We start from the raw sequence: 27,607 nt of genomic DNA, 5'->3' as shown, positions 1-27,607 counted from the left end.
TGATGAGGGGGAGAGCATCAGCTCTCACTGCTGTCTTGAACAGGTAGAAGAAAAAAGAGTGAGAAGAAGGAGCATCTGGAATTTGTTGGCCTGGTGACATCATGGGTCCTAGGCCATACAGTGAACAATGGTAAAAGGTGATGAACTCTGGGAGACTGAGTTCAATGGTTCTCCTTTGTCTGTGGCACAAAATGAGCCATCCTTCATTTTGAGTGGGCTGAGGCCCTACAATGATATGGTAAATTCAGTACAATATACTGTTCATTTCCCCAGCTTTAAGCCAGAGTCATATTATACTCACCACTCAGCTGAGAACTCTCTCTCTTTTTAACATGAAATATTGTTTTCATTCACTAATTATTTCCAATAGTTTCCATTGTTCCATTTCTCAGTCGTCATTAAAAGCCTTTCAGTAGCTCTGATTTTTCATCCAGCTCCTTGTAGGCTTAGAGGCAGAAGTCAAACACAGCATTTGTGGTAAAAGGAGAGACAAAGAGCAGTGGCATGTTGAGTTTAACATGACTCTCTTATTAAAATGATGGAATTAATGGAAATGTGCATTATACTGGAATTACAGAGACAACAGGTAAATGTCGAAGAAAATTTTCAGAACAAAAAACATGGAGGTTTCTTACTGAGAGATGATTAAGCATGCGTTGAGACAAAAAAGACCAGTGAAATGAAAACATCTCTCTCTCTCTAATATACACCTGTCTGAGATAAAGGCCTGTTTTTCCTCTACAGTTGAGGTGAATAAAGCTACTCTTAGAGAACTCTCAGTAGTGTCACTTAAAATTCATCTCTCCATCCATCATTGTCTGGTTGTGACCCTCTGGTTGACCCCCTCCTCTCTGGTATCTGGTCACACTTTAATGAGCCCTTCTTGGTCTCAGTCTTAGTTTGGTTTTGGCTCAGCAGTTTCAAATACAAGCCTAATACGAGCCGTCATGATTGCATCATTGCATATCAGTTGCTTCACCTTGTTTCAGTGGTGTGTTATTACCATGACACAACAAGTCCTTACTTTGCCAAAGCAAAAATGGAGAGAATTAATCACATTTACTGTATAGTGACATGCACACCTCTGTGTGTATAATTTGTTTAGCATCCTTTTGTTGTAATTTATCCAATAATAGCTTGTAACTAGAGATGAACAGATTGATGTTCACATTTCTCTCCCACTCCCAAGTCCCCCTTCCCTCCTGTCTTCTTTATCATTATCTATACCTCATTTATCCTCAGCTCTCCCACTCTTTATTTCTCTACCCCTATCTCTCTCCAGCAGCTGTCAGAGTTATTTGTCTCCTTTGAGGAGAAGCCTCAGGGTACAGCTTCCTTAGCCCAGGTCCACAAGGCAGTGCTTCATGATGGAAGGACAGTGGCTGTCAAGGTCCAACACCCCAAAGTCCAGAAACAAAGCTCCAAGGACATAGTAGTGATGGAGGTGAGTATATGTCTGTTAAACTACCTTGAAATAAGTGAAGAACTGTTTCTGTGGCTCAGAGGTTTGAGACACAGACTTGTGACATACTGACCTCAAATATGCACCAGTGAAACATGTTATTCTCTCTCTGTCAGCGGCCTAACACACAACTTGCCAAAAGTGTGAGAAAAGAAAACTGAATACACTGAAGTTATGTATAGATGTCTTAATGAGTTGAGATGTTTAAAGTTTAAAGTATAATTTCACATTAATAGAACGGTCAACAAAACATACTTCACCTTAACACACTGTCTAAACAGTAGGCACAGTGTGAGCAGCAAGTTAGCAAAGCAGTAGCAGCAGCTTCAGTGCAGTGTTTAGGCACAGTATCAAGTGTAGGTCACCGGCATTTTGGCATTACTTAAAAACCCAGTACAAAACTACTGCAATTATCTGTCTAAAACAAGAAAACTGTGGAATTGAAACATAAACATACTTCAGGTCTCTTTACGTGCATATAGTGTGAGTGAAACATGCAGTTATCTAGTCTTGTGGCAACAGTGTAATGCACAAAACCATGCAGATACAGGTCAGTAGCTTCACTTAATATTGACATCAAACGTCAGAATGGGGAAAAAATGTGTGGTATTGATTTGTTCAATATCAATCTCAACAAGTATATTAATAAAGATATGATATGGTAAATTGAATCCATAACTCCCAATTTAAGGGGTTCGACTGGATCTCTCTCTCTCTCTCTCTCTCCTCTCTCTCTCTCTCTCTGTGTGTGTCTCTCTCTCTCTATCTATCTATCTATCTATCTATCTATCTATCTATCTATCTATCTATCTATCTATCTATCTCGAGAGAGAGAGAGAGAGAGAGATACTACTGGAACACAGAGTCACTTGTGTCAGTTTTATCCCTGGGGACTGATGTCATGTTTGAAGGTGTGATAATGTAGTCTCTTTTTTTGTCTCAGGTGAAATTATTCTCTTATCAAATTCTAAATAATTTCATTTGGGAGTTCTCTTACACAAATGGCATATTTGCCTTCCACCATAATCAATTAAGACATTTCACAAGATGAGACGTGGAACTTGATGGCAAGTTACTTATTAGCAAAAAAAGAAACCAATAATTGAATACAGAGTTAAATCATGTATTAGCACATCAATCGTAAATCTTAACAAACTAACAGTGATCAGTTGATCAAATAAAGTGTTTCTACCACTTTGAATGAAGAAGTAGCAATACAAAATGTGAGGAATAATCATTTCATTCAGTTGATTGTATCATTGCATGGATGACACTTAAATGTGGTCACTAGATGGCAGACGGCAGTGGATCCATGACAGATATTTGAACTGTTTCCTCAAGTTATTACTCCCAGACTTTGAATGCTCAAATAGCCTGATGACAAATGCCAGGCTTGATGTCCCTGCAGCTGGTTTGAGTATTTCTGAAACTGCTGATCTCCTTTTATATACGACATCTTCTGGAGTTTAGTCAGAATGGTGAAAATCCACATCCAGTGAGCAGCAGTTGTGCAGATGGAAAGGCCTTGTTGATGAAAGAAGTCAGAGGACAATGGCCAGACTGGAGGGAACTGAAAGAAAGGCAACAGTAACTCAGAGAGTCACTTGATACAAATGTGGCGAGCAAAAAAAGCATCTCGGAATGCACAACATGTCCAACCTTGAGGCGGATGGGCTACAGCAGAAGACCACGTCAGGTTTCACTCCTGTCAGCCAAGAACAGAAATTTCGGCCAAAGCATGCAGATGGTAGGTCTTTGTTGCTGGGGCACGTATTGCTTGTGATTACTTGTGACAGAAATGCACTCATCAGCGTCAGAAAAAGGAAGCACAGGGATTGCATTAAGCGCAGACCTTGGATCATTTATTCCCTCTGTGTCCTCTGATCAGCCAGGTGGAGCAGCCTGACCAAATGTTAACACAAGTGTTGCAAAAGAGAGGGAAGAGAGCCCACCTCTGGCTGATGTTCAGTTGCAGGAAAGTAAAATGGATAGATTAAGCTCGGGCTCTCTCTGCAATAGGAAATCAAAGGCTTTTGGTTGTGCCCATATCTTTGCAGAGATCCAGCCCCATCACAACATCCTGGATTGAGCTATTGCACTTGATAGGTGGACCGTGTTCCACGCTATCAGATCACAGGACTATGGTGGGATGAGGGGAGACAGACCCTGTGTTTACATCAGTTATCCTTGGTGGCCAAAACATCCAAGCTGGATGAACAGTGTTTACCAGATGTTGAGTTTTTGATATTGGATGTCAACTGTCAACAGTGTCTGCATGGAGGATTCACCAATGTGTTTGTTGCTGCTGTACATTCCTCCAGATGCAAACTCAAAAAATGCAGTTTTTTGAGTATTGTAGTGGATTACACCTGTAGTTTTGTTGTCCAATCTTGTGTTGTATGATTATAATAAAACTGGTCTTGAATCTTGAATTCCTTGGACCCAACCTCTCTTGTGTCAACAATCCAGGCTGTTGGTGTTGGTGTTGGTGGTGTTATGATGTATGGAATGTTTTCTTGGCACGCTTTGGGTCTCGTAACACCCATCAGTCATAGTTAGAATGCCACAGCCTATCTGAGTATTATTGCTGACCATGGGCATCCCTTTTACACAATTTATCCATCATCTAATGACTTCTTCCAGTTTGATAATGCTGCACGTCACAAAGCAAGAGTCATCTCAGACTGGTTTGTGAATCCAGTAGAAAACCTTTGGTTGTGGTAGAAGGGGAGATTGTCAGCATCAGTGTGCAGCTGATACATTTGCAAAAATAACATGATGCATGGACCAGAATTTCAAAAGTATGGTTCTCTTGTGTAATCCATGCCACAAAGAACTGAGGCTGTTCCAAGAGCAAAGAGGGGGGACCTACCCAATATGATCATGGTGTTCTTAGTAAAGTGCTTGCTGAGTGTGTATGTACATGCCTGTCCTGATTCTGATATTTTGTAATTTGAAGGTATTGCTGAGGGCAGTCCATTGGCTCTTCCCAGACTTTGCCTTCATGTGGTTGGTGGAAGAGGCCAAGAAGAACATGCCGCTGGAGCTGGATTTCCTCAACGAGGGACACAATGCAGAGAAGGTGGCCAACATGCTGGCCCACTACCCCTTCCTCAAGGTACACACATGAGTACACATATTAAAATTTGACCTTTTTCTGCCAGGCTTCCTTTTTATAACAACAGGTCTATGGTGTTCACAATAGGATTTTATTTTTGACCCTGTTGGTCCCATATGTGCACTCATACTAGTAAAGAGCTGGTAATAATGTGAGACAGTATGTTATAACTTAAGGCCCAAGTATTTAAAATTGTACTCAATGCAGTTAATAGAGGTCAGACTTTTTGACTGTGTATGACAGGTTCCTCTGTGTTGCCTGTCAGCTCTTCCTGAATTTTAACAGAGCAGGGTTAGCAGAACACCACAAATCATATTTCCTTTACTAGACAGAGTTGGACTTTATGTCCATTATCATTTAATTTCCTTGTGTGCTTTTTCTTAATACATCTGTTTGAGAATTTTATTAGCTCTGGTGAATGTGAATTAGACTTCTTTTTCCAGCTGTCTTTCTTTGTTCAGTGTTCAAATCCAGAGAGCTAAAACTTCTTTAGTTTTGTCTTCTTTTCTGTAATTTGCTTCTTTTTAATTCAGCATTTTTTTAAAGTTTTATTTCTATATAAGTAGGTATGTGATGGAGACATACAACTTGGCCGAATGAAAGACAGGTTTGTTCAAATGCCTTTCAATACATACAGTTGGCCTGAGAGGAGTTTAAAATGAAAATAATAATGAAAAATCCAATTTCCAAGGCTTGACAGGCCTCAGCTCCTGCTCAGTATGTGACAAAAACAAACATTTTCTTTTACCATCTTTTTAAGGAGTTAATGATCATAGATTTTCTTGTGCCTTTCTTTTTGATCAGTTAGCCATAGTTTTAGTAAGTTTCATTTTAAAAAGTCATTTAATATATCCATACTATATAAATTGGATTGTAGTAAATAGTACGGTCATTTAGCAATAAACATGACAATAGTAAGCTATTAGACATTTGTTCAGTCACTAATGATAAATTGTTCAGTTCAAACAGATGCTTTAGATTACCATTCGATCACAATCATATTACTGATATTTACCTCTTGTGTGGTGTGATGGCATATTAAGTCATGAGCTAACTGGACAAATCTAACTAATTCATTGTGTGACTAATACTAATGACTTATTCTGCAGAGTTACTCATTGAATAAGCATGTTTATATGTAAGGCCAAATCAGATCATAAGTCTTCAGCCAATTTAAAGATGCTGTGATTATTGGAAATATTATCTGAAATACAATGGCTTCAATAAGCCAAGTGGTTTCACTGCCATGATAGTTACTGTATGTCCTATTGATGCAGACACAGTGAACAATAGTACCACACAACCATAAAAGACGACCAACTTCAGAGCTAAATATGGAAAAGCCATACAGAAAGAAAATTTAGAATGCATGATAAATCTAAATGTGAATGCTTTCCTCCCTCCTCCTTGCTTTATTCTCCTGTCTTTCTAGTCATTATTCCCTCACACCACCCTGTCCACACACACACACACACACAGATGTTGATCTCAGTCATTTTTGGTGATATTACATAGACGTGCATTAATTTTCTGGATGGAGACTTACCCTAACCTTAATCAACAAAACTAAATGCCTAACCCTAACCTTTACCCTAACCCACCACTATTTCTTTTTTATTCTGAGAGTGGATCAGAGTCCCAAAAAGAGGAGGACTGTTTGAAGCCCTCTTGAACAGAGGTGAGGTGAGGGGAAGGACTCTGTCTTTATCTGACAGGCCCCTCCACAGTATACAGAAACACAGATTCAAAGTACTTTCATAGTAAGAAATCACTGCCAGGTCCAACTGGTCTGGGTGGCTGATAATCAGTCAGTGATTTATCATGGAGCCAGAGCAGTTGTGTGTGAGTGTTTTTCTTACATAAAAAAACCTTACAAAAGTATTTTGAAGTGAAGGGGAATGAAATCTAGTGGAAAAAGTGATGGACACCTGTCACAGCCAAAAATGTAATGAAAAGAAATCTAAAATGATTAAAATTGATCTTCTTGTTCCTTTCTCTCCTCAGGTTCCAACGATCTACTGGGATCTATCCACAAAGAGGATCCTGACTATGGAGTTTGCTGAGGGGGGGCAGGTCAACGACAGAGAATACATGAAGAAACATGGCATCAATGTCAATGAGGTACTTCCTGCTGTTCTCCCTGCTCACTGAAAGGCAAAGCACATGAATCACAACATTCATGTTTCAAAGTAATCTACCAAAAATGGGGGGGGGGGCTGGTGATCCAGGGAGCAGGTGGTGGCCTGGTGTGTGAGGAGGCCAGGGAATGGCAAGTAGCAGGTGAGAGGGTATGGAGACTGGAGGGCAGTGGCAGGGGAATGTGAAAGTGGTACAGAGGGAACAACAGAGACTGGAGGCTTAGGAGCAGGTGAGTGGCGTGACAGGGTTATGATAGCGAGTCACGAGTGCCTGTTTTCGCAGCACTGGACTCTCAAATCTGCATTCCTCTTTGTAATGAGTTGGGTTATGCACTGCAGCACTATTATAATATCCCTTTCCATGTAGTTAATCATGTACTATTCTTGCTGACACAGTCTGATCATGTCCTGCATTTACATTTTCAGTCACCTGAGAAAGTGTTGCTCTTCTGTTTGTCCTCACATGTCGCACTGATGTATGAGCAGCACAGTCATCAAATGTGCACTGTCGACCAGAATTTCCGACCATATATACTGATGTCTTGCCTATAGATGCTAAATGCAGATGTCACTTTTGTCACTTTTCCTATTGAAACACCAGCCAGTTGAATAGTCTTTGTGACTGAAGCTCCTGCCATCTGCACCCCAACAATGAACCCTCTTGCCATCTTGGTGCAAAATCAGAATCAACTGGTCTTGCTCAGCATTTTTATTCATGCCACAGATCATGGCTGGATGTTAATTGTTTAATTGTAGCATGTACGATCAAAAAGTTCAGAGACTGTTACTGTTTTACTAAAGGAGCGCTTCACAGTAATACGCATGCAGCAGATATGAGCAGTAACTTTTGAGTCAGTATTTCACGTCCACGTTTTTGTGACCACACCGTGGAGCACAAGCAGCACCACTGCCAAGTTGTGAAGATCTCCATCAATAGGCCCAGGATGACCCAGCCTTCATGCCGGGGATCATCACCAGTGATGAGAGTGGGGTCTGGGGCTACAACCCAGAGACCAAACAGCAGTCTTGCAGCAGAAGGTCCTACAGTCTCCAAGACTGAAGAAAGCACATCAGGTCTGGAGCACGACCAAGAGCATGCTCATCGGTTCTTTGACATTTAGGGGATTGTGCCAGTGAAATACCAGTATTTCAGTTAAAAAAATACTCTGTATGCCTGGCCCGTCCAATCTGATGTGACACAGAAAATGCTGTGTCATAACCTTCAGCCCCAGTGAAAAGAAAACAACAACACAGGATGTGTTATTGAAGCTGAGAGAGCTTTGGAACAACATTTTGTGAAGGAGACAGAAACAGGATATTTCAGGCCAAATGGGAAAGTTAGTAGTAGCAGTGCATCTCACTCATTCTTCTGTTTGCAATCCACATATAAAATCGTGATCATTAGTGTGTATGTGTGTGTCTGCTTCACTTTCTCTCCAGTGACAATCTGATGAGCCTTTAATTAATGGTCATTAGTGTCTGTCATTGGCTTGCTGCTGCTGTGTATAATTGTGTGTGTGTGTGTGTGTGTGTGTATGCACTTTTGTGTATGTGTTATAGACTGTACAAAGATGGATGATGCATCATCACTTCTGCTATGCAAACATGAATCCAAAATACCTCTAATAGGGGAGCTGCCATCTTGCTTTTGTGATGCATTTTGCAACCAGATTCTGCACAGTAAATTTGGGGGTTAGAACCCTGGCACACCCCCTTATACCAGCTAAAACAGGTTGTCACTAGCTACAGCCATTACCACCATCTGTTAGCATGCATTTGCACCTTTCGTCTTTCGCTGCTCCTAATTGTTAATGTTTAGCCAAAACAGTTGTATTAGGCACCCCAGAACAGACACAGACAAGGACACCAGCTGAGATAAGGTAAGTGGTTTCAATGGTAGCAAGTGAGGGGTATGGAGACTGGCAGGCAGCGGCAGGGGAATAGAGTGGCATGGAGGGAACAGCAGAGACTGGAGGCTTGGAGCAGGTCAGTGTAGCAGCAAGGACGCGTGCATGAGCAAAAAGCACAAAAACTCAGTCTCAAAACACAAGGAAATCTGAGAGACCAAGAGTGTGGTACCACAGAGCATGTGGAACAATCTGGTGACGAGCGACAAGTGTGACATTAATGTTATTAAGATGATTAGTATGAAACTGCTGTTACATCCATCTCGCGCATGAGCAGGTCAAGTATTCAGTATCAACGAAGTCACATGTGACCTGGGATGACAGGCCATGAAGCACACAGCTATCGAAAACTAAGGAAGCAAACACACTCATCAGGGAGCTACTGACACTGGAAATTAAACACTAAAGTGAATTGAAAAATTGCTGCTTACAAGCAAAAACACTCCACATCATGACAGTCAACTCAAAAAGAAACAGGTTTTACCTAAAAAAGTAACTTAATGTAAAGCTAACAAAGGGAGCACTTACTTTGCCAAGCATGTTTCAAAGCTGGCAAGCCTAGAACAGTAGCATTAGGTGTGATGTAGGGGAGTAGCCATGCTCGTTTAATCACAGCCCTTGGAGGACGTAACCGTAGCTCCATCTGTGCAGTTACAGGGCTCCTAGCATAAAGAAAAATAGGCTGTATTCTTCACAAAACATACTGCCATCTACTGTTGTTTTCATCTTACAAAGTAAGCTACATGTTTTCTAATTACCAGTTTTCTGATTTCTTGTAAAGGGACAAAAACGGTGTCCTGGGTCCTCTGAAACACTATTCACCAAATTCTTTAAACATTGTCAGTTAACCTGAATAATAATCAATTAACTGAATTGAACAAAGAGGTGAAAGAAATGATTTTTGAGAGGCTGCTTGAATCGGACTCACCTGATTAAAACTAGAGGTAGTTTTGATTTTGTTCCTGTTTTATCTGGATACTCTATTCAGTTACTTGATATTGCTCAAAGAAGTCTGGAGTAAAGTCAAACGTGCTGCTGTTGTCTAAGGCTCAGATGTAGCTCAGCTCTGCACAGACAGCTGGAGAACATCTGAACCTTTTCCTCCTACCTTCAAAACCCTGTAGCTACTCTGAGCGTCCTGAGATCAGACCACAGGGATAATTTGGTGACTTAACCATGTTGCGACAAAATCATCTGAACTCACGTGTCAGCTTCTGAACATCTGAGATAAATGACTAGTTAGTTACGATTTCACACAGCAGCCTGTGGCAGTTGGTTACTTTTTAGCTTGTCTGTGACACTTTAATGTTCATTAATCTTCTCATTAATTGTGCATTTTTTTCAAGCATCAGTAATAGGTAATAGTTAAAGAGAGGAAGCTAACAGTTCCCACCAGAAGCAAGCACACGGCAACAGTGGAGAGGAAAAACTCCCTGTTAAGAGGAAAAAACCTCCAACAGAACTGCACTTGTTTGCCTTGACCGGTTGAGTTGGGAAGAGAGAAATGAGAGAGAGAGACGCATGATTTACATCAGCGGATGCTTCTTGTGAATGGCAACTTAAAACAATTGAGTGTTGAGTGTTGAGTCTAGTAAACCTGTTGATGTTATTAGCTGAGAGGTGTTCACATAGTTTTTCCAGCCTACACTGCGAATGATGTTTTCAGTGTGGATTTGTGTGTTATTAGTTGAAATATGTTGTGCTGGTTCATAATTGTAACTTAGATGAAGATCACCTTATTTTCAAACAAATTTATACATAAATGCAAATAATTCCAAATGGTGAATTCACCTGTTCTTGCCACTGTATGTACAGAAATCATTAATAACGATAAAAATGATAAACCAGTCTTGTCACACTTATCAAAGGTGAGGCAATAGCAATCAGATCAGCCATTTTAAACCTTGTATCAATTTATTGATATTTTTAAGCTCTTGTCTTCTAAATGTAATATAGTCATTTTTTGTATTATTCCCCATTATCTTTCTAACAGATCTCAGAGAAACTGGGTAAAATGTACAGTGAAATGATCTTCGTCCACGGCTTTGTTCACTGTGACCCGCACCCAGGAAATGTGTTGGTCCGAAAGTGCCCCCGGAACAAGAAGACCGAGATTGTCCTGCTTGATCACGGCCTTTATCAGGTGGGAAATCTTCAGGCTTCCAGGACATAAAGAAAATACCATTTGTTCTAATAATGCAGTCAATTTTTCATGTTGCTGGCTGAGGCCTTGAGTATATAGGTAGAGCAGCAAACAAACAATCAAGATGCACAAAACAAAAACATGGGCACTACACACACTTTCAGACAGACGCACACTTTTATTAGAGCTACAGCAGGATAAAAGCTTTTTGATAAACAACTCATTTGATGTTGTTCTTAGCAGAGTGCAGTGTGTTTGGATTGGTTCACCACAGCCTTAATTATAAAGGCACATATGTGCACTCTCATGTACACACACACACACACACACACACACACACACACTTTTTGATTGTTAACACACTTGCTTTTACAAACACTCAGAGGTCTGACATGAGTTGCTTGCTTCTGTATTCATGAAGAGAATTTAGTGATAAATATGCAAGTCCCTCATCTTGACACACACAATACACAACACACACACACACACACACACACACAGACTTCTGTCCAACCATAATGGCACCCATTTATTCTTAATGACTCCAAATTTCAGCTGTCATTTTGGAGTAGAATATTAATCCACTCCTCAAACACACACATACACATGCAGTCATTTCCAGTATCATTACTAGTAGGGTACGACATATTCTGTCTGTGTCTAAAGTGCTGGAAATGGCAGGGTGTTTTTGGCTGAGGGACTGAGCGTGTCTAAAGTAAAAAATGTAAAAAGAGAAATGCTAATTTGTTTAATTTGTTATTGTTGAGGTAGATCTAAATGTCCATACATGCCTAGTAAAGAAATGATTACATAAACCTACAGAGCACACTTTATTAAGGCTGTTTAAAATATAGACTGTTGATGGTCCTTGGTATCAAGATACCTAATGGCAGAAACATGCTGCATGCCAATAAATTATAACAAAGAAAATTTTAACTCATAATCAGGGCATCAAACAATCTTTAGGTAATTTTAAATCATAAGGTCCCCCTTCAAAAGTAAGGGGAAATAAATACAACAGGCTATGTCAAATGAGAAGATGGATTTTCTGTCAAAGTAAATAAATTCTAATTGATTTGAACTGTTCCTTATGGGCTGTGGTCAAATTAATGTTATGGTTAACTGTAAAGCTTCACGATTATCCCGATGATGGAAAATCATTATGATCAACTTATTGTGTTTTTTATTGTGATGGGCGATAAAATCATATATCACCCCATGGCTACTCATGACTATATAAAAACAGAAATATTTTTATTGAGAAATATAGGCAGGTTAAGGTTAAAGGTTCACTTTAGAGTGTCTGACCACTAGAGGTGCTATGAGCAATGTTTTTATCAGTGGGTCCTCATATTGCTGTTTTTGTGCATGACAATGCACATTCACATGCTCAAGCATGCAGATGGCATGATTTACATCCTGCTGTTGGTTTCACACTTTTCCACTAAAGGACTGTTAGCATGCCAACTAAGGCAGTGAAGACTTTCTCTGAATTAGCTACTGATGATCTTCACCAGGAGGGTGTGACATGTAAAAAAAATCCTTGCTATCACTCCTTGTTCAACCTCAATTGTGCAGGAGCACTGACCTACCAGTAAGAGTTACTAGTGCTCTCACAAGGATGAAAACCCATTTAGGCTTGCCATCAGAAAAACACCAGTTCTGTTAACTGTTTTAGTGGTTGTGTTCATTCACATAGCCATAAGTATACTGTATTTGTAATTCAAATGCAATGTATTTTTTATACTTTACAGTAGCATAGATTATCACTAAAGTAGATAAAGTTCTCAGAAAAGAGAATTCATCACCCATTCTCCCCTTCCCTCCAGATCCTGCAACCAGACTTCAGGTTGGACTACTGTCGGCTGTGGCAGGCTCTGATTAACGGCGACATGTCCAAGGTGGAGCGTTATAGCCGCAGACTGGGAGCTGGAGATCTGTACCCACTGTTTGCCTGCGTTCTCACTGCTCGCTCCTGGACTGCAGTCAATGCTGGCATCAGTTCTGTGCCTGTCACACACTCTGAGGTACGCTCTCACACACACAGTTTTTTATTTAAAGATAAGCTTTATTTATGTTACACAGTATGTATGTGTATGATTACCCCATTGTATAAAAGTCTTGGATGGAATGAACATATGATCAAGATATGTGGGTAAACTCTGTAGGAAAAGCAGACTGTCAGCAGAGCAGCAATCAGCACAGTGTAGTTACAGTGTGTGCACAAGTTGGAAGACAAAAAAACAGTAGAAATACTCATTCATCAACAGGATTGCAGTTAAGCATACAAAGCTCAGTTGAAGTGCGAGCCTTGAGGACAGGTATTGACAGTTATATGAAACGATGACTCTTAGAGCTTGATATCTGGAGGATGCTTCAATATGCAAATAAAACTGAGGTCTGCATAGCTACATACAGTGGTGGAAAAAGGTTTCTGGACACCCCATGCATTGTGAAATATTGCATTAAGAATCACTCTTAGGTCTTCAAATGCAATTTCTTTTAGTACAGTCACAGCCAAAATACTAAACAAATCCTAAAAAAGCCATTAAAAACTTAAAATTGATTGGTTCCATAAAAATACATAAGAAATTTTGAGTATTGTGTCATTTTGGTACCAGTGATCCACTAATGAAGGTCCTGCTTTTTATTAAAAGACACAGTTTTTGTCACCGTGCTTCATGTCTATATAAAGCCAGCACATTTGAAAGTTCCTCAGAGACAAAAATGGCTAAAACAAGGAACCTAACGCAGGAAACACACCTGAAGATACAGATTCTCAGCCTAGGAAGGGTACAGCTGCTGCCAGATAGCCAGGAAGTGCAGATGCAGTCCTTCAGCAGTTGGATACACTCTGCAGAAATACAGACGAACCAACAGCTTGGAAGACAAACCAAGATCTGGCGTCAAGGGTTTCTTCAGCAAGAAATGACCCATCCTGATCCGCATGTGCAGGGAAAACCGCTGAATGACATCACAGGAGCTTCAGCAGCAGTGGTCAAACCAAACTGGTGTCCAGTGTCCCACCTGCACTGTATGTGGCCGACTTTTAGATCATGGCTTAAGATCAAGGCTGGTTTGGGGATGCGTGAGTGCTGCTGGTGTTGGTCATCTCACTGTCCGTGATGGCACATTGAACTCTGCCAAGTATTGTGCCATTCTCGAAAACCACACGCTCCCTTCTGTACGTGCACTGTTCCATCGAGGTCAGAACTGAATGTGAATGTGAATGAATGAATGAATTTTTCCCCAAATATTTCATGAGAATATTTGAGATTGTGTAAAATTTTAAGGGTGTCCGAAAACTTTTTTCCACCACTGTACTACTAGAGCCAAGCGGGAAAACAATTTTTTGGGAACTCGTTGAACTACCCCTTTATTTAAGCTTCAGTAGCATTTTGGGTGCAAATTTAGCCTTGGGATGACTTAGAGACTCACAACATTGTTGTATTTTACAACATAATGAAAATATGTTTGCAACTCATTTCTGACTGGAAGGACTAAGAAGGAAACTGGTAACATTCTCTCTCCTGCTTCACAGACTTAAGTAGAGAAATGACAGGTTCGTAGCCTATTGTACAAAGAGATGAGTTAAACAACCCTTGTTAAATGAACACACAGTTCAACTCTTTGAGTGATTATGTAGAAAGTCTGAAGTTGATAACTCGTATCTCACTGTCTGAGGTTTCAGTTTATTTAGACATTGCGTTAACTCTGCATCAAACACTTTCAGTGTGGTAATCACATGAGCTTTCCAGGTAAATAGATTGAGATAACAGTTGAAGTTGTGGACATCAACAGCAGCTACAAACACTATTATCTCCATATCCTTTTGGTTTGGGGCTGTTTTCAATTGCTCTGACCCAAGCCCTCAGAGCTGGGCTGTGAAGCCTCACAGGGTATTACAACCTCAACTGTTCAACTTCTTGATGCACACTGACCCAAAGGCATTTTTCCCATACACAGTTGGAAAAGTGAATACAGTGAATACACTGTGAATGAAGATAACATACCCCCCAAAATGATTTTTTATTATCAGAATTTGATGCATTCAGTACCATAAGAGGAAAGTCTACAAGAGGCATGTGATCCAGTAATTTTATTCCATTCACGGGTGCTGGAAGCCAACAGGAAATCATCTGGCATAGCCAGCGGAAGTTTGAGATGGACATACTCTCAACCGGCTTGTCTGGAGAGGGCCCAGGAAAGGCAGGGGTGTGATAAAGTCTGCAGAAGCCAGAAAGGCTTTTTCAGCATATGTGCCCAGTGTGCAACTCTTGTATGAATAATGGGATACAGTCTCTGCATGTTGTATCAAGTTCACCTAAATGTATCAGTGCTGGGTACCCTTAGTGCCAGTGAAAGGAAAAAGGATATTTTAGATAGCAGTGTTTTTTTTTTTCAGCTATCTTTCAGTAGTTTGAGTGTGGACCAAAAAATGGTTTTCAGTCTAGTGTGGATGAATCTGACCAACCTCAACACCTGTGCAATTAAAAGCCAACTGTGAGTCAGACCTTGTCACCTCGCAGCATGAACCTCACTAATGTTGTGGCTGAGGAGTGAACCCCTGCAGCCAGGTTCAACATTTTGTGAAGAGTGGCAAGTGTTATGGAATGAGATATGGGGTGAGTTTGGAATGCCATACTTTTGGCCATGTAGGCAGAAATATTGACACTAAACATTAACACAAATATTAACATGATTAGAATTGGAGTTGTTCCGTTTTTCATCAAGATAAGATTTTTTTTAGGATCCACCAGCAAAAAACTTGTTTGTGTGTGTAAGTATCCCTTCACCCACAGGGGTTCCTCAACACCATCTGTGCTCAAGAGAGAATTTATTTATACCTCTCTTATGCAACATTTTGAAGCTGGCAAAAGCACTGCATAACAGTCTGCTACAATGTGCCGCCCCCTCTCACACAATGGGCAGTATAAGGCAGAATTGGGCAAGGGCCAATACATGAATAACTCCTTGTGTCTTTTTTGGTAAGTCTGAAAATGAAATGTATATATTTGGGGAATCATAAGGTAGAGTTGATATTACATCTAGACAGAAATACTAATAAAAAAAAGGTACTGATAAAATTGTCACACTGAACTTGACTAAAGTCATTCAAGAATTAAAAAATAAACCAGTCCTGCAGGCTAAAAGTGACGTTTTTCCTGAGGGTGGCGCTAGAGGACAGGTCATGGAGTGATTGGAGTGAAATAAAATTCAAATAAAAAAGTCCTCTGGAGAGCAGGAATGTAAGTGTATTTTACGTGTCCATGTTCCAGGGACACTGGCTTATGAGATATTTCAAAGTTGACTTTTTGGCCATCAGTTTGTTATATTGTAAAATGAGTAAACATTTGCAAACAAATTCAACAGACAAATTCAACCAGTTAACTGCATGTGGGGAAATGGATATTAGATGTATTAAAAGTCGATTTTTCTATGATTAACATTCAGCATTGATGTTGTGGAAGTTCAGGGTGAACCAGTATTAAAATAAAATCCTATGACAAATGCTAAATTTAAAATTCTTTTTTTCCTATTTTCATGTTTGAAGCTGCATAATTGCAACCAGTGAAAATTTAACTCAGTTTACTCTGAAGCATGATACTGCCATTATATTAATGAAATCAAATATGAAATGACTTGTCACTCGTTTTAGATTGGCAAATAAACTGAACATCACGAACGATATTGCAAACTGGACTTTTAATATTGGCAGTCTGTCAAAGTCAATGATAAAAAATACTAGGTGGGATCTAACTAATATTGTACTGTAACTGCATTGTAAGAATTGGAGAATTCTGTGTGTGTATGTGTGAAAGAGAGAGAGAGAGCAATTTAGTGCATGTTTGTGTTTGATAGATGAAACAGTGACATTATGATTTCATGTGTGCTTCCTTTAGTTTCCTCACAGCCCAGTGATTTTTACTTTTTTATTAATTTCCTGTCTGCTGTTCTGCTCTGTCTACACTGTTTACTGCTCTTTAATTTCATCTGCTTAGGTCCTGATTTCTTCATGGTCTTTCTCTATATCACCTCACTCCGTACTGACAGTGAGGACAATTTCTGTGATTTTCACTGATTGCAATTTAGGAAGATTTAGGACATGTGTCACAGTTGATGAAATGCTGCACATTAAGCAATAGAGGTGTTTTTCTCTTAAAATACTTTTTATTTTCATTTGATGTTGACTGAAACACAATCCAGTTTTATGACTATTAAGTCCATGACACATGTCACTGAGTTTTGTTGTGATTAATGTTGTAACTGATTGTGAATATTAGCAGCACCTTTTGAGAAAAGCTATTTTTCCGTGAGTTTACTTTCTTTTTTTTCTTTTATCTGTAATAATTTGTGGTAATCACTGAAAATTGTGAATCATCAGGAAGACACTGTGAGTTGGTAAGGTTGTCTTTTAATGACCATGACCAATCTCTAACCCTAGTGACTATTCAGTCATGACCACAAACGCCCCTATCCTTAACAGAATCATAATATTAATCTTAACCCTGTGACTAGATGTAAGGCTGGACAACATGACAGGTCTCCAAAAGTGAAAACACCTCTGGCTGCTGGCTGCAGTATAGACCACTTCTGTGTGGTCATGACATTTTTATGGGTGGAGCTTAGGTAGAGGCAAAATGTCTTCCTACACACGTTCGCTAACAGTAATGAACAAGTTTTGTTGGCTTGGTTTTTTAGCAGTGGCTGAAAAAAATGCGCGTTTATGTGAATATGTACGGTCACTCACTCTCCATGACTGTGAGTGTTACTTGAAAAAGTTAACATTAACCAGAGCGACCAGACTGGCAGACCCATACACGCTAACTCAGTGGATGGATGGTCTGACAACTGTCCAAGCAGGTATACCAAATGAGAAACTTAGATGCCCACAACTATGTCCTGAACAGTCATGTACAAGGTTGTACAAGGAGAAACTATGCTCTGGCTGAATATGAGAAGGTCTGTTTTAGGTGCTGTATGAATATGTGTGTGAATGGGGGAATGTGACCTGTAGAGTAAAATGTTTTGAGTGGTCAATATGACCAGAGAAATGCCATATAAATGCTGTCTGTTTACCATTTACCATTTATCTCGACATCAACCCAGTCATGAACAGACAGTGATGGTTGGAGGCTGCTAGTCTGCCCCATACACACAGTCGAACAATGTATTTCACAATACTCGTCCTTTTGAGACCACTCTGCCCCACTAGTAGTCAACATAAAGTGGGACTTTCAGCGTTGGGGCAGTCTGCTGCTTTCACTTACAGTTAAAGTTCAGTGCTTTAAGACGAACATCATACCCAATTTTTTGAGCGGCTTTCTCTTTTTCTGCATAAGTCTTACATTTACAGACTGGATCAGGTAATTGCTTCCTAGGTTCAGCAGAGCTATTTTACAGAGACCAAGGAACTATTCAGAAACAGTGTTCATGGCTTGACGCGGTGTGTAAAACTGTGATAGAAAGTGGCTATACTGGGACATAGCACTTTAGAAGGGAAAAATACCTATCATGTCATTGCAAAGAAGCTGGCATATGTAAGTTTGGTGTATTTTTATGCATTTATCAGCTTAATATTATTCCAGTGTGAGAATGTGTAAGTAAGGTGTGTTCTTCTCCCTCCTTCTGTCTTCCACTTCAGTTGACATGAAAGCACTCTCATCAATGTAGGCCATCTGTCATTTATATCCCCTATATTACACACACGTGCATGCACACACACACCATTAGGCTGACTCCGCTCCTGTGCCCTCCACTTGAACACACTTGTTGATTGTGTAGAACTCTGAAGTTAAGAAGACATTTTGAGACATTTCTATTGCCACAAGCACTTATCTGCTTTGCTTTGTCTTTCTTATCCCTTTTGACATCTTCTCTCTCCTGTCTCCAGTTGTTCCCTCTCTTCTCTTTGTGCTCCCTATCCACTCTCGCATGCATGGATCAATTTTAAGTCCTGCTTCTAACAACTGATGATGCATTCCATTAGTGTTAATGCAATCACATGCACGCAGCAAATGTTGAGTGCTTTTAGAGCGGTGGCTTTTAGCTGCCTTTCTTTTCATATGCTGGAATATTTATTTTTTCAGTGAATATTTCTCTTCTAAACACTGGAAACAGAGTAATTAGTCCAAAATATAACCTGGTGGTGGTTTGACAATTCAGGTATACTTCGTTTAGGGCTGGACAATATATATAATAAAAAAAAATTTCAAACTTTTAAAACGACTTCATGATTTTAATGAATTTACCACCTACCTGTCCTGCCAGTCTGCATGTTGAAATGTCCTTGGGCCCAAATTGCCCAAACTGCTCCCAATGTATAACTGGTATGTGAGTGTGTGTGTGACAGCAAGACCACTGCATGTATAGAAAAACACTTGTGTGAATGGGTGAATGTGCCTTGTAGTGTAAAGTGCTTTGAGTGGTAAATTTATCATTTTCACCTGCAAGACTAAAACAGCCCATGGCTGTATTCAGAAACAGTTACTGAATACAACTATCGGCTGCTTCAACTAAATAGAGCACCTTCACCCACTTAAATAGTCGGTTTCAGCACAGACGGGGTAAAAAAATCTGCACACTAATTAATCTGCTCCTGCTGTTTGTGTTTGTGTACTGGAGATCAGCCTGTAATCTGCAGACAGCCAGGCAGCGCTAGCTACTGCACCTGAATTGTATCATGTCACAGTTCATGATCAGTGTTACTTTTTGACTAACTTATTTTGACTTTGTGCAAATTGTAATAATGTCCTTTTCACAAAGTAGATATTTTATACATGCAAAGGCTCATATTATAATTAATCAAATCAGTTTGAATTATTGCCCAGCCCTAATTTTGTTCATGGTTTGCTTCATGTTTTCTGGTTCGCCTCTGTTTTAAATTGCTCTTGATTGTTTTTGTTGTTATTCCAAAGTAATACCACAATCCTCCGACCAGCTCCTGACAGCTGTGTCCACAGTGGAGGCTGACACACTTGGATTCCATGTCCCCATACTCCCCTGTGAGGTATGTTCTTCCAGAGGTTGGAGTTAAAGACCCTAAAGACATTCCCAGTTCCCACCACTCCACATTCCGCATAAACCAGTTCCTTCTCCACCAGAGAGATCAAATTATAGGTCCCATTCCTGCAGGTGGTGGGCCCACAGAGTGGCAGCCCCATGTCATCTATCTGGGCTGTGCCCGACTGGGCCCTATGGGTCAACGCCCAGCCACCAGACACTCCCCTGCAAACTCCACTCCCAGGTCTGGTTCCAGAAGGAAGCCTGGTTTCCCTGGTTCCTTAGTCTGGCCCCTCCCCCAGAAGCAATTTGCCATGGGAGACACTACCAGGGGCTATTGCCCCCGACAACACAGTTCCCAGGGTCACCAGGACACACAAACCCCTCCACCACATTAGGGTGGCGACTCTCAGAGGAGTACTTCTACCATTAATTCCATGTCGCAAGAATGAAATACTGTACATACCGTAGAAATATGCTGAATTTAATGTGAATTTAATGGGCCATGATAGTACAGGTAAAAACCAAGCTGCAGAATCCAAAGAACACTGTAGACCTGCACAATAAAATTGAGGTCAGGTAGAGATCAAGGCCCAAATCCAGTTGTGCAAAGCTCGCAGAGACTTACCCAAGCTGTAATGTCTGCCAGAGAGGCTTTTGCAAACTACTGAATTAAGGGCCTGAATACTTTTGTAAATGACAAATTTCAGTTTTTGATCTATAATAATTTGCATACATTTCTTGAAACATGTTTTCAGTTTGGCACCATGGGTTATTGTGTATAGGTTAATGGGCAAAAACATCATCATTATCCATTTACAATTAAGGGGTCTGAAAACTTGCCACTGCAACTGTAGGTATTTTGGGCTACTCAGTGCTTTAAATGTATGCGAAAAGTGTAGAAATCCCATTCTGGTTGCCTGGCATCAGAACAAGGCCGTAATACCTTCTGAAATTAGACTGCATGTGGTTTCTGTTGTCTGCAAGCTGTCTCACTGTCTTTTTATATCCCAGCCTAGCTCTAGGCTGTGTTCAGTAAAGTGAGCAACAGTATGTCTGGAGATGTCATCCAGGTAGTACAATGACTTGTCAAAATAAACCAATATGGATTTTTGAAGGTTCATCCAAAGGCCGTTTTTCACAGGCACTCTGACACTTTATGTTCTGTGTGTGAAAAATCCTTCCACTGAATGCATGTAGTTGCAGGTTGGTCATGACCCAATATTTCCATCAAAGTCATCTATAATTGGATTTTCCACTATAGCCAATAACAGATTACCTTGGTTGCACATCCTCACCATATTCTACTATGGGAGCTCTGAACAGTGGCCTGTGTACATCTACATGTCAGTAAAGTGTGACATGATAGCCAACAAGCTACAGCTGTGTTTGTTTGCTAATAATGTATAAAATTACACAGCAAAATCAGCAGTGTTAATTCAGCACCTATCAAGTTAAATTCAACACTGACAGTCTATATGTCACACTACATAGAGTTAAACTACACTTTTGAAAGTGTTAAATACAACTCTCTTAATAGTTGAAATTTAACACCAGTGAACACAGGTGAGTGTTGAATTTATACTACAATGGTGTGTAGTGTCAAAAGTTAACACTATCCATATATTCTTTTTTAACACTGTACAGAGTTACTGCCATATTAACACTGTAGAGGATGTAAAATTGAACTCAATATTTAACTCTTTGTAAAGTTGATCTGTATTTTAAAAAACATATACTTCAAATTAAAAGTCTATGTTTTCATTTTGAATTCCCCCATCATCACATCACACTGCTACAGTGGCCTTTTAAAGAAACATATTTTTAAACTAGTGCTACAAACAGAAACAGACCAAGCACATTAACTTCCGTGAATAATCTCAAAACATGCTGTAACCATGTCCTCGCCTTGAAAATAAAAGTGTTACCTCACTGTTCTATTGCCGTAAGGGACCAGTGGACAACAACAAGCTCTTTCTTCCCCTATATATGCAAAAAAAAAAAAGGTTGTTGCAATGAGAATGACAGCAATTATTATTTTTGTTTTTATAATTCATCTCCATTTCACCTTTAAAAAGTTTCAGTTGGCTTTCCAGAAAAATTACGATATGATCACAATATATAGTGTATAACCATCATAATAGAAATTTACATACATCATGATTGAAGGTATTTTCCATGAAACCATCCACTTGGATGGTAACATTTCATCTCCTAAGATGGACTCTATAGGCCTCAGGCCTTTAGTCTTTAGTGTACTCTTTAGTGTATGATTTTCACATTGTCTAATTCAGGAATTTAGAAAAACTGTCACCCACCAATGTTGAAAAGGTATGGGGAGATAATGTTAATGATAATGTTTTTAGCACAGAAAACTGCCTCGCCATTAATGAAGTTGAACATCCTCAACTCCTTCACAATCAGCCCACCTCTCACATTTCTGGGAAAATAAATACCTGAAAAATTGACTACCTACTAATCAACACATGCATTTGTTTAGTGCAATCAATTTACTGCTCTGAGTAGTTACATTTCTACTCCGCAGAGAAAAAGTGGCATTAGTAATAGCGGATCTTAAGGTAGAATCTGACATTTTTCCTCTCTCCCTCTACCCACAGTTTTCTAATATCTGCTGGCTGCTGAATGAAATCATTCTGCCAACTCTCTACTACACTGGGGAGAAAAGAAAAATCACCGGCACAGATTGCACCTCCCCCCAACTGCATTCCCTGTGCCTTTTGCACGGTCTATTATCGCACCACTCGCAATACAATATGTCCTTATTGAAGCTTTCAGATGCAAATGAGAGCACTGTCGCCTTCTCTGTGTCCTGCTGACAGCTGTGAGGCCTGCTAACCAACCTCCTATAATTGCTACTAATTGTTATTCCCCAAGCAGGACTCAGCAGAGCACTTCAGAACACCCAGCCCCCTGTTATTTGGACTGGAAGTGGGGGCTGGGGGTTTGTGATGAGGTATTATGTTGTACGTTTATGTCATTAGCCTTATAACTGTTGGGTTTGATTTTTTTAAGTAAATAAAAAAACTCATAGAGAGGTAGAAAGTAACTGAGGGGGAACACCTGGAAGAATATGCAGTTACTCATAGAAAATGAGTCAGAAATGATTCATGCTACAACCCAATTTCCTACGAAATATGTCACGTGCAGCTGGTCTGCATTAGTTAATTATGTTTAAGTGCAATGCTCACTGTCACTACAGAAAGTAGTGTCACATTCATAATACCCAAGTGGTAACTACCATGGACGGAGGCTGAAGCCAGTTAACGATTCCCATTATGTGCAATACTATCGATAGCCTCTATATAGTGCTGGCTCCAGCAGATACAGCTAATCAGATGGCACCTGGTTACACATCCTTTTATTTTTGTACATAAATGAGTAATACATAAGGTCATGGCTGTTATTAGACAATTTTTTTCCTCACATTTGACTGGGAGATGAAGTCGCCTCCAGCACTGTGGTCCAGTGTTTGCTGTGGCTGTAACTGTGTTTGAGAAGTGTTGATTCAGCAACAGTTTTGCAGCAACTCTGTTTGTCATTCTGTCAGGTGTATTGTGCACGCTGTCTCACTGTCATGCTGTCATGGCTTATTGGGAAACCTGAAATGAGCTGCACAACCATTAATGTTAGTAAAAAAAGTATTTATGTTGTTAAACCTACAAAGGGTGGAGATTGAGTCTTAAGCCACCGTACTTTCACCATCTGTGAGTATGTGAGGGTCTGCATGATGTAAGTTTGTCACCAGATTGGTGCATGCAAGGCTTTGTGCAGACGTCCATGTACCCTCAAATTTGTCATGTCAGAGTGGAATGGTGCAGAAGAGTCTGCCTGGTCACTACGCTGAAAAGAGCACCAACTGCATATGCACTCCTCCAAGCGAAATGGAAAGAAGAATGCTAAGAGAACAACTATGCAACCATGGTGTCCATAGCTGTCCATGTGTGTGCCTACAAGGGAGTATAATTGAGATGTCTGGGTGTGGCAAATAGGATGGAGCATTGGATGCATTCAGCACAGATGGTTGGGATTCACATCATTTGTATTATTGGACCACTACCACCATCTCACTGTAACCTTAACCTAGTGGTTTTAGGCTACTTTCGTAGACCACGTCTAGAGGATGGGGAAAACGAAGCTTCTGCAAAGCAATGATCAAAGTCTGATCTGACATGGTCAGATGACATGTAGCAGTAAAGTTAAAATTACAACTTCCTATCCACTCTGTTATCACGTAATTTAAAATTCATTATAGTTAATTGAACAATATAGATATTGTCTTAAATTGTAATTATATTTAAATATATATGATTTGTCAGGTGCCTCAGTGTAGTAGTTCTGTTCACCTGGTTAACTGGTAGCTTTCATGAGCTTGATCAGGTTTCCGTTTTCTTTATTCTCTTGAACTTGTTTCAGTGTGGATGGAAACCACCTTAAAACACTGCTCTAGACATTATATCATTTCCACATGTAAACCTAGTGTGTTGTTGAGGTAGCCCCAGTTGGCTAACCATACCTTAACAGCAATGTATGATGATGTTGCTGTGGGCAGTTGTTTTGGGGCTGTTCTGTATAACAGGCATGTATAAAGTAAAAACATATAGTTTTATGTTATTCATGGGGAGCCCACTATACTGTTGGGGAATAAAATGCTGGATCCCAGTTTTAGGGTTAGGACTTGGTTTTAGGGTTAGGATTAGAATCAGGTTTAGATAAAGGTTAAGGTAAAGACTAAGGTCGGGCATTCAGTTGTGATGGTTAAGGTTATGGTAGGGGCTAGGGAATGCATCATGTCAATGACAGGTCCCCACAAAGATAGGTGTACAACAGTGTGTGTGTGTGTGCGGTTGTCTGTGTGTGTGTACATAGAAGATAATATAGTTGAATCAGATGCTGTTTACTGCATCAGTGTTGTTAGTTCACATCACTTCCTGTGGGCATGAGACAAAGACAGACAGACAGAGAGCAGAGACAGAGTTTATCTGTGTCAGGATGTTGACTAGCTGTCTGTCTCTCTCTATGCCTGTCAACTCTCTGTTTATCTGGACTGACAGCTCTGACTGTGCTGCTGTCACACACACACATATACACAAGCACACACATATTGGAGAAATACATACACAAGATTATGAAAAAAAGGTTTTGAGGGTCCTTTTTATGCAGTTTCTTGTTTAACAAAATAAACTTCAAATGAAATTATTGTATTTTTCACATGTAAATACATTTAAAAATATTTTTGCCTTTATTTCCTTTATGACTTGCAACACAGGAATAAGCTGGAGTATGACAGTGGATGTATGTAGCATGTGCTGTAACCACTCACCATACCTCCTAATACTGTATATGCAAAATATGTACAGCCATCTATAAGTGGAAAAAAATACTGAAGTATTTAATCTATTGTGCTGCTCAAATCTCTTGTTCAGGTAGTAGCCTGTCTAAATGTTTCTGTACATTTGTACTGACCTGTGTAGCACATGGGCTGGATGGGTGGATGTACTCATCACAGGAGTTTGACACCAGAAACTGAGACTCACATCCAGCAGTCCATATTTTGTTAGGTTTAATTTAAACTCAATGTGCCCCATTCTCTTGTCTCTCACATGGGCACTTACTTTTCCTTTACCAGCTCAACCAGATTGACTTGTTCAGCTGTCATGGAGACGGTATTATCCTGTAGCCTAAATATGGAACCTCAGTCACGTGTTAACAGATGGTTGTATATGGGTGGAGATGGTAATGCCCATCTTTTTTCAAAGATGGTCTCAGTGTGATGTGAATGTCCTCCTCAGTCTTTCTCCAGCCGTTCACTGATTCATGGTCAATGACCTTTGACCCCTTCACAGTAAATGCTCTGAGTGGTTTTGGTTTACCTTTTATGTGGTCCTGTCTACAGGGTGTACTAGTGGAGATCTTTAGGTGTTGAATGGTTTGTGGTTAGTGCTGACTCCTGACAGTTGAGACACATAAGGGAGTCTCACTGAGATGCTTTTGATGGTCCCAGTTAAGGTGGCAGTAAGTGTATTTGATCTGCATTATTGATGAACAGAGTAGATACTTAGACTGTGAAGCAGTTTTCCATCCAAAAAAGCAGTGTAATGTGAGCATCTTTACTTACAGCATACCCAGTGTGTCAGTAATGCTGTGGCAGTCGTTACTGCTCCTGCAACCTTCACCTTATGATTTGAATTTTCCTTACAAAGACGTTCATACATTTTGCCTGCTATGTCTTATTTTCTGGTACTGCTAAAAAATCTATTCTAACCCTTTTTTATCTTTTGGTTTATGGTTGTGTATATTTAATCATTGCAAACCAAATGTTTTCTTTGTTTGAGATGTGAAAATATTGATTAATTGCAGATTGTACAGAGCATCCCCCAGTATCCAGTTTTAGAACACTATAATGTGAGATGTGTAAATTAAATGTGAACTGGTTAAAAAAATAGATCAAACTACTCTGAGCTTCAGCAGGAACATAAAATCCACATATTGGTTGTGCTTCTAATCAAGAGTTTTGGATCATATTTAAAAAAGCATTTCTCCACTTATGTTCCCAATTAGCTTGTAATTTCACAGTTGTTTCCGTTCACTCCTGTAATATTCTGTACTTGCTACAGATTGTGCACCTCTTGATTTTACTTTCTGTGTAAAGATTGCCAAATTACTAAGTGTTTGTCAGCTTGCAGTCCATTTTGTTCCAGTGACTAATAGTGTAATTTAGGCCTGTTGATGTGCAGTCTTTGAAGTAAAGTGGAGCAGGACACTGACACTAACGTGGAGACCCGAGCAGCCATCTTCAACATCAAAAAGAACAAATAGTCGTCATGGAGGCAGATATCATCCCTCTGTCTCTCTTTTTCTTCCCTCTTTCTATACTCAAAAAAACTCAGGATAATTCTTGTTTCAATCCCCTTACCCTTCCTCTGTACTTTAATTTTGTTTTCCTCTTTCCCTTCCCCCTCTTCTCTTGTGTTGTTCTCTGCCTCATCATTCTGTCTTCTTTCTGTCCTTCCTGACCTATGAACACTTCATATACTCTCTCTGTCTCTGTCTGTCTGCATATTTAAAAGACACAAAAAGAAAAGTTCTTAGTTCACCTTAGCACAAAATGACAACAATATGTGTGGTACTCTAGTTCAACAGAATCAATGATACAGTAGTATCACTGTCTGAAATTTGTGACATTTACACTCACATTACAGCCCATGCTCTCATACATGTTTGATGATATTTCACCATAACGTCTATAGCTACATTCCAAAGACATTTAGCTGAATTAATCAAAGATTACTGACGACATGGTCGTACATACAATAAATATACTCATGCAAGTCTCTTCCTGTATCCCCACATACATGTATTCTTGCATATAAATGAGTATACATATATGAGTGCACATTCTCACATATACAGTATATACAGTCATCAATATTGTATTTTATTTTGGGTTGCTAGGGCAGGAGGGGAAAAGTCATGAGTGGGCTGTCCTCCATTTTTAAAAAAAGCAATAATGTGAAGTGTGGATTGAGGAGGTGATCAGTGTCATGTTGAGTAGTATGTGATGGCTCTGTTATTGAGGTCTAGGAGGTCAAATAGGGAGGCCGATGATTTGTATGTTGACGCTGTTGAGCTATTGAGCCACAGATGGAGGTGGGCTTCAGTCCCCTCCAGTGTGTGTTTGGTGTGTCATTCACCACTTCTTTTGTGTTATTGACATTCAGCTGCATGTTTGTATCAGTGCACCAATGTGTGTAGTGACAAATGTGTGTAACTGAATTTTGTTATTTAGCAGTGTGCGATGCACCTAGAATAACTTCT

General features: G+C 39.9%; 1 protein-coding gene across 4 annotated transcripts in view; it reads left to right on the top strand.

Annotated features, from left to right (window-relative positions):
• The window catches only part of adck1 (aarF domain containing kinase 1), a 71,156-nt gene that overhangs the window by 38,446 nt on the left and 5,103 nt on the right, over positions 1-27,607 (top strand). For all 4 annotated transcript variants that reach the window (XM_051077945.1, XM_018697668.2, XM_051077946.1 and 1 more), the window contains exons 5-9: positions 1,286-1,444; positions 4,422-4,580; positions 6,585-6,701; positions 10,619-10,768; positions 12,598-12,795. In XM_051077945.1, coding sequence (XP_050933902.1) covers positions 1,286-1,444; positions 4,422-4,580; positions 6,585-6,701; positions 10,619-10,768; positions 12,598-12,795 — 783 coding nt within the window. The remainder of the gene's footprint in view (positions 1-1,285; positions 1,445-4,421; positions 4,581-6,584; positions 6,702-10,618; positions 10,769-12,597; positions 12,796-27,607) is intronic.

The sequence above is a fragment of the Lates calcarifer genome, linkage group LG19, assembly GCF_001640805.2.
Source record: "Lates calcarifer isolate ASB-BC8 linkage group LG19, TLL_Latcal_v3, whole genome shotgun sequence".
NCBI classification, from domain to species: domain Eukaryota; kingdom Metazoa; phylum Chordata; class Actinopteri; family Centropomidae; genus Lates; species Lates calcarifer.
This window is presented reverse-complemented; position numbering and strand designations above follow the sequence as displayed.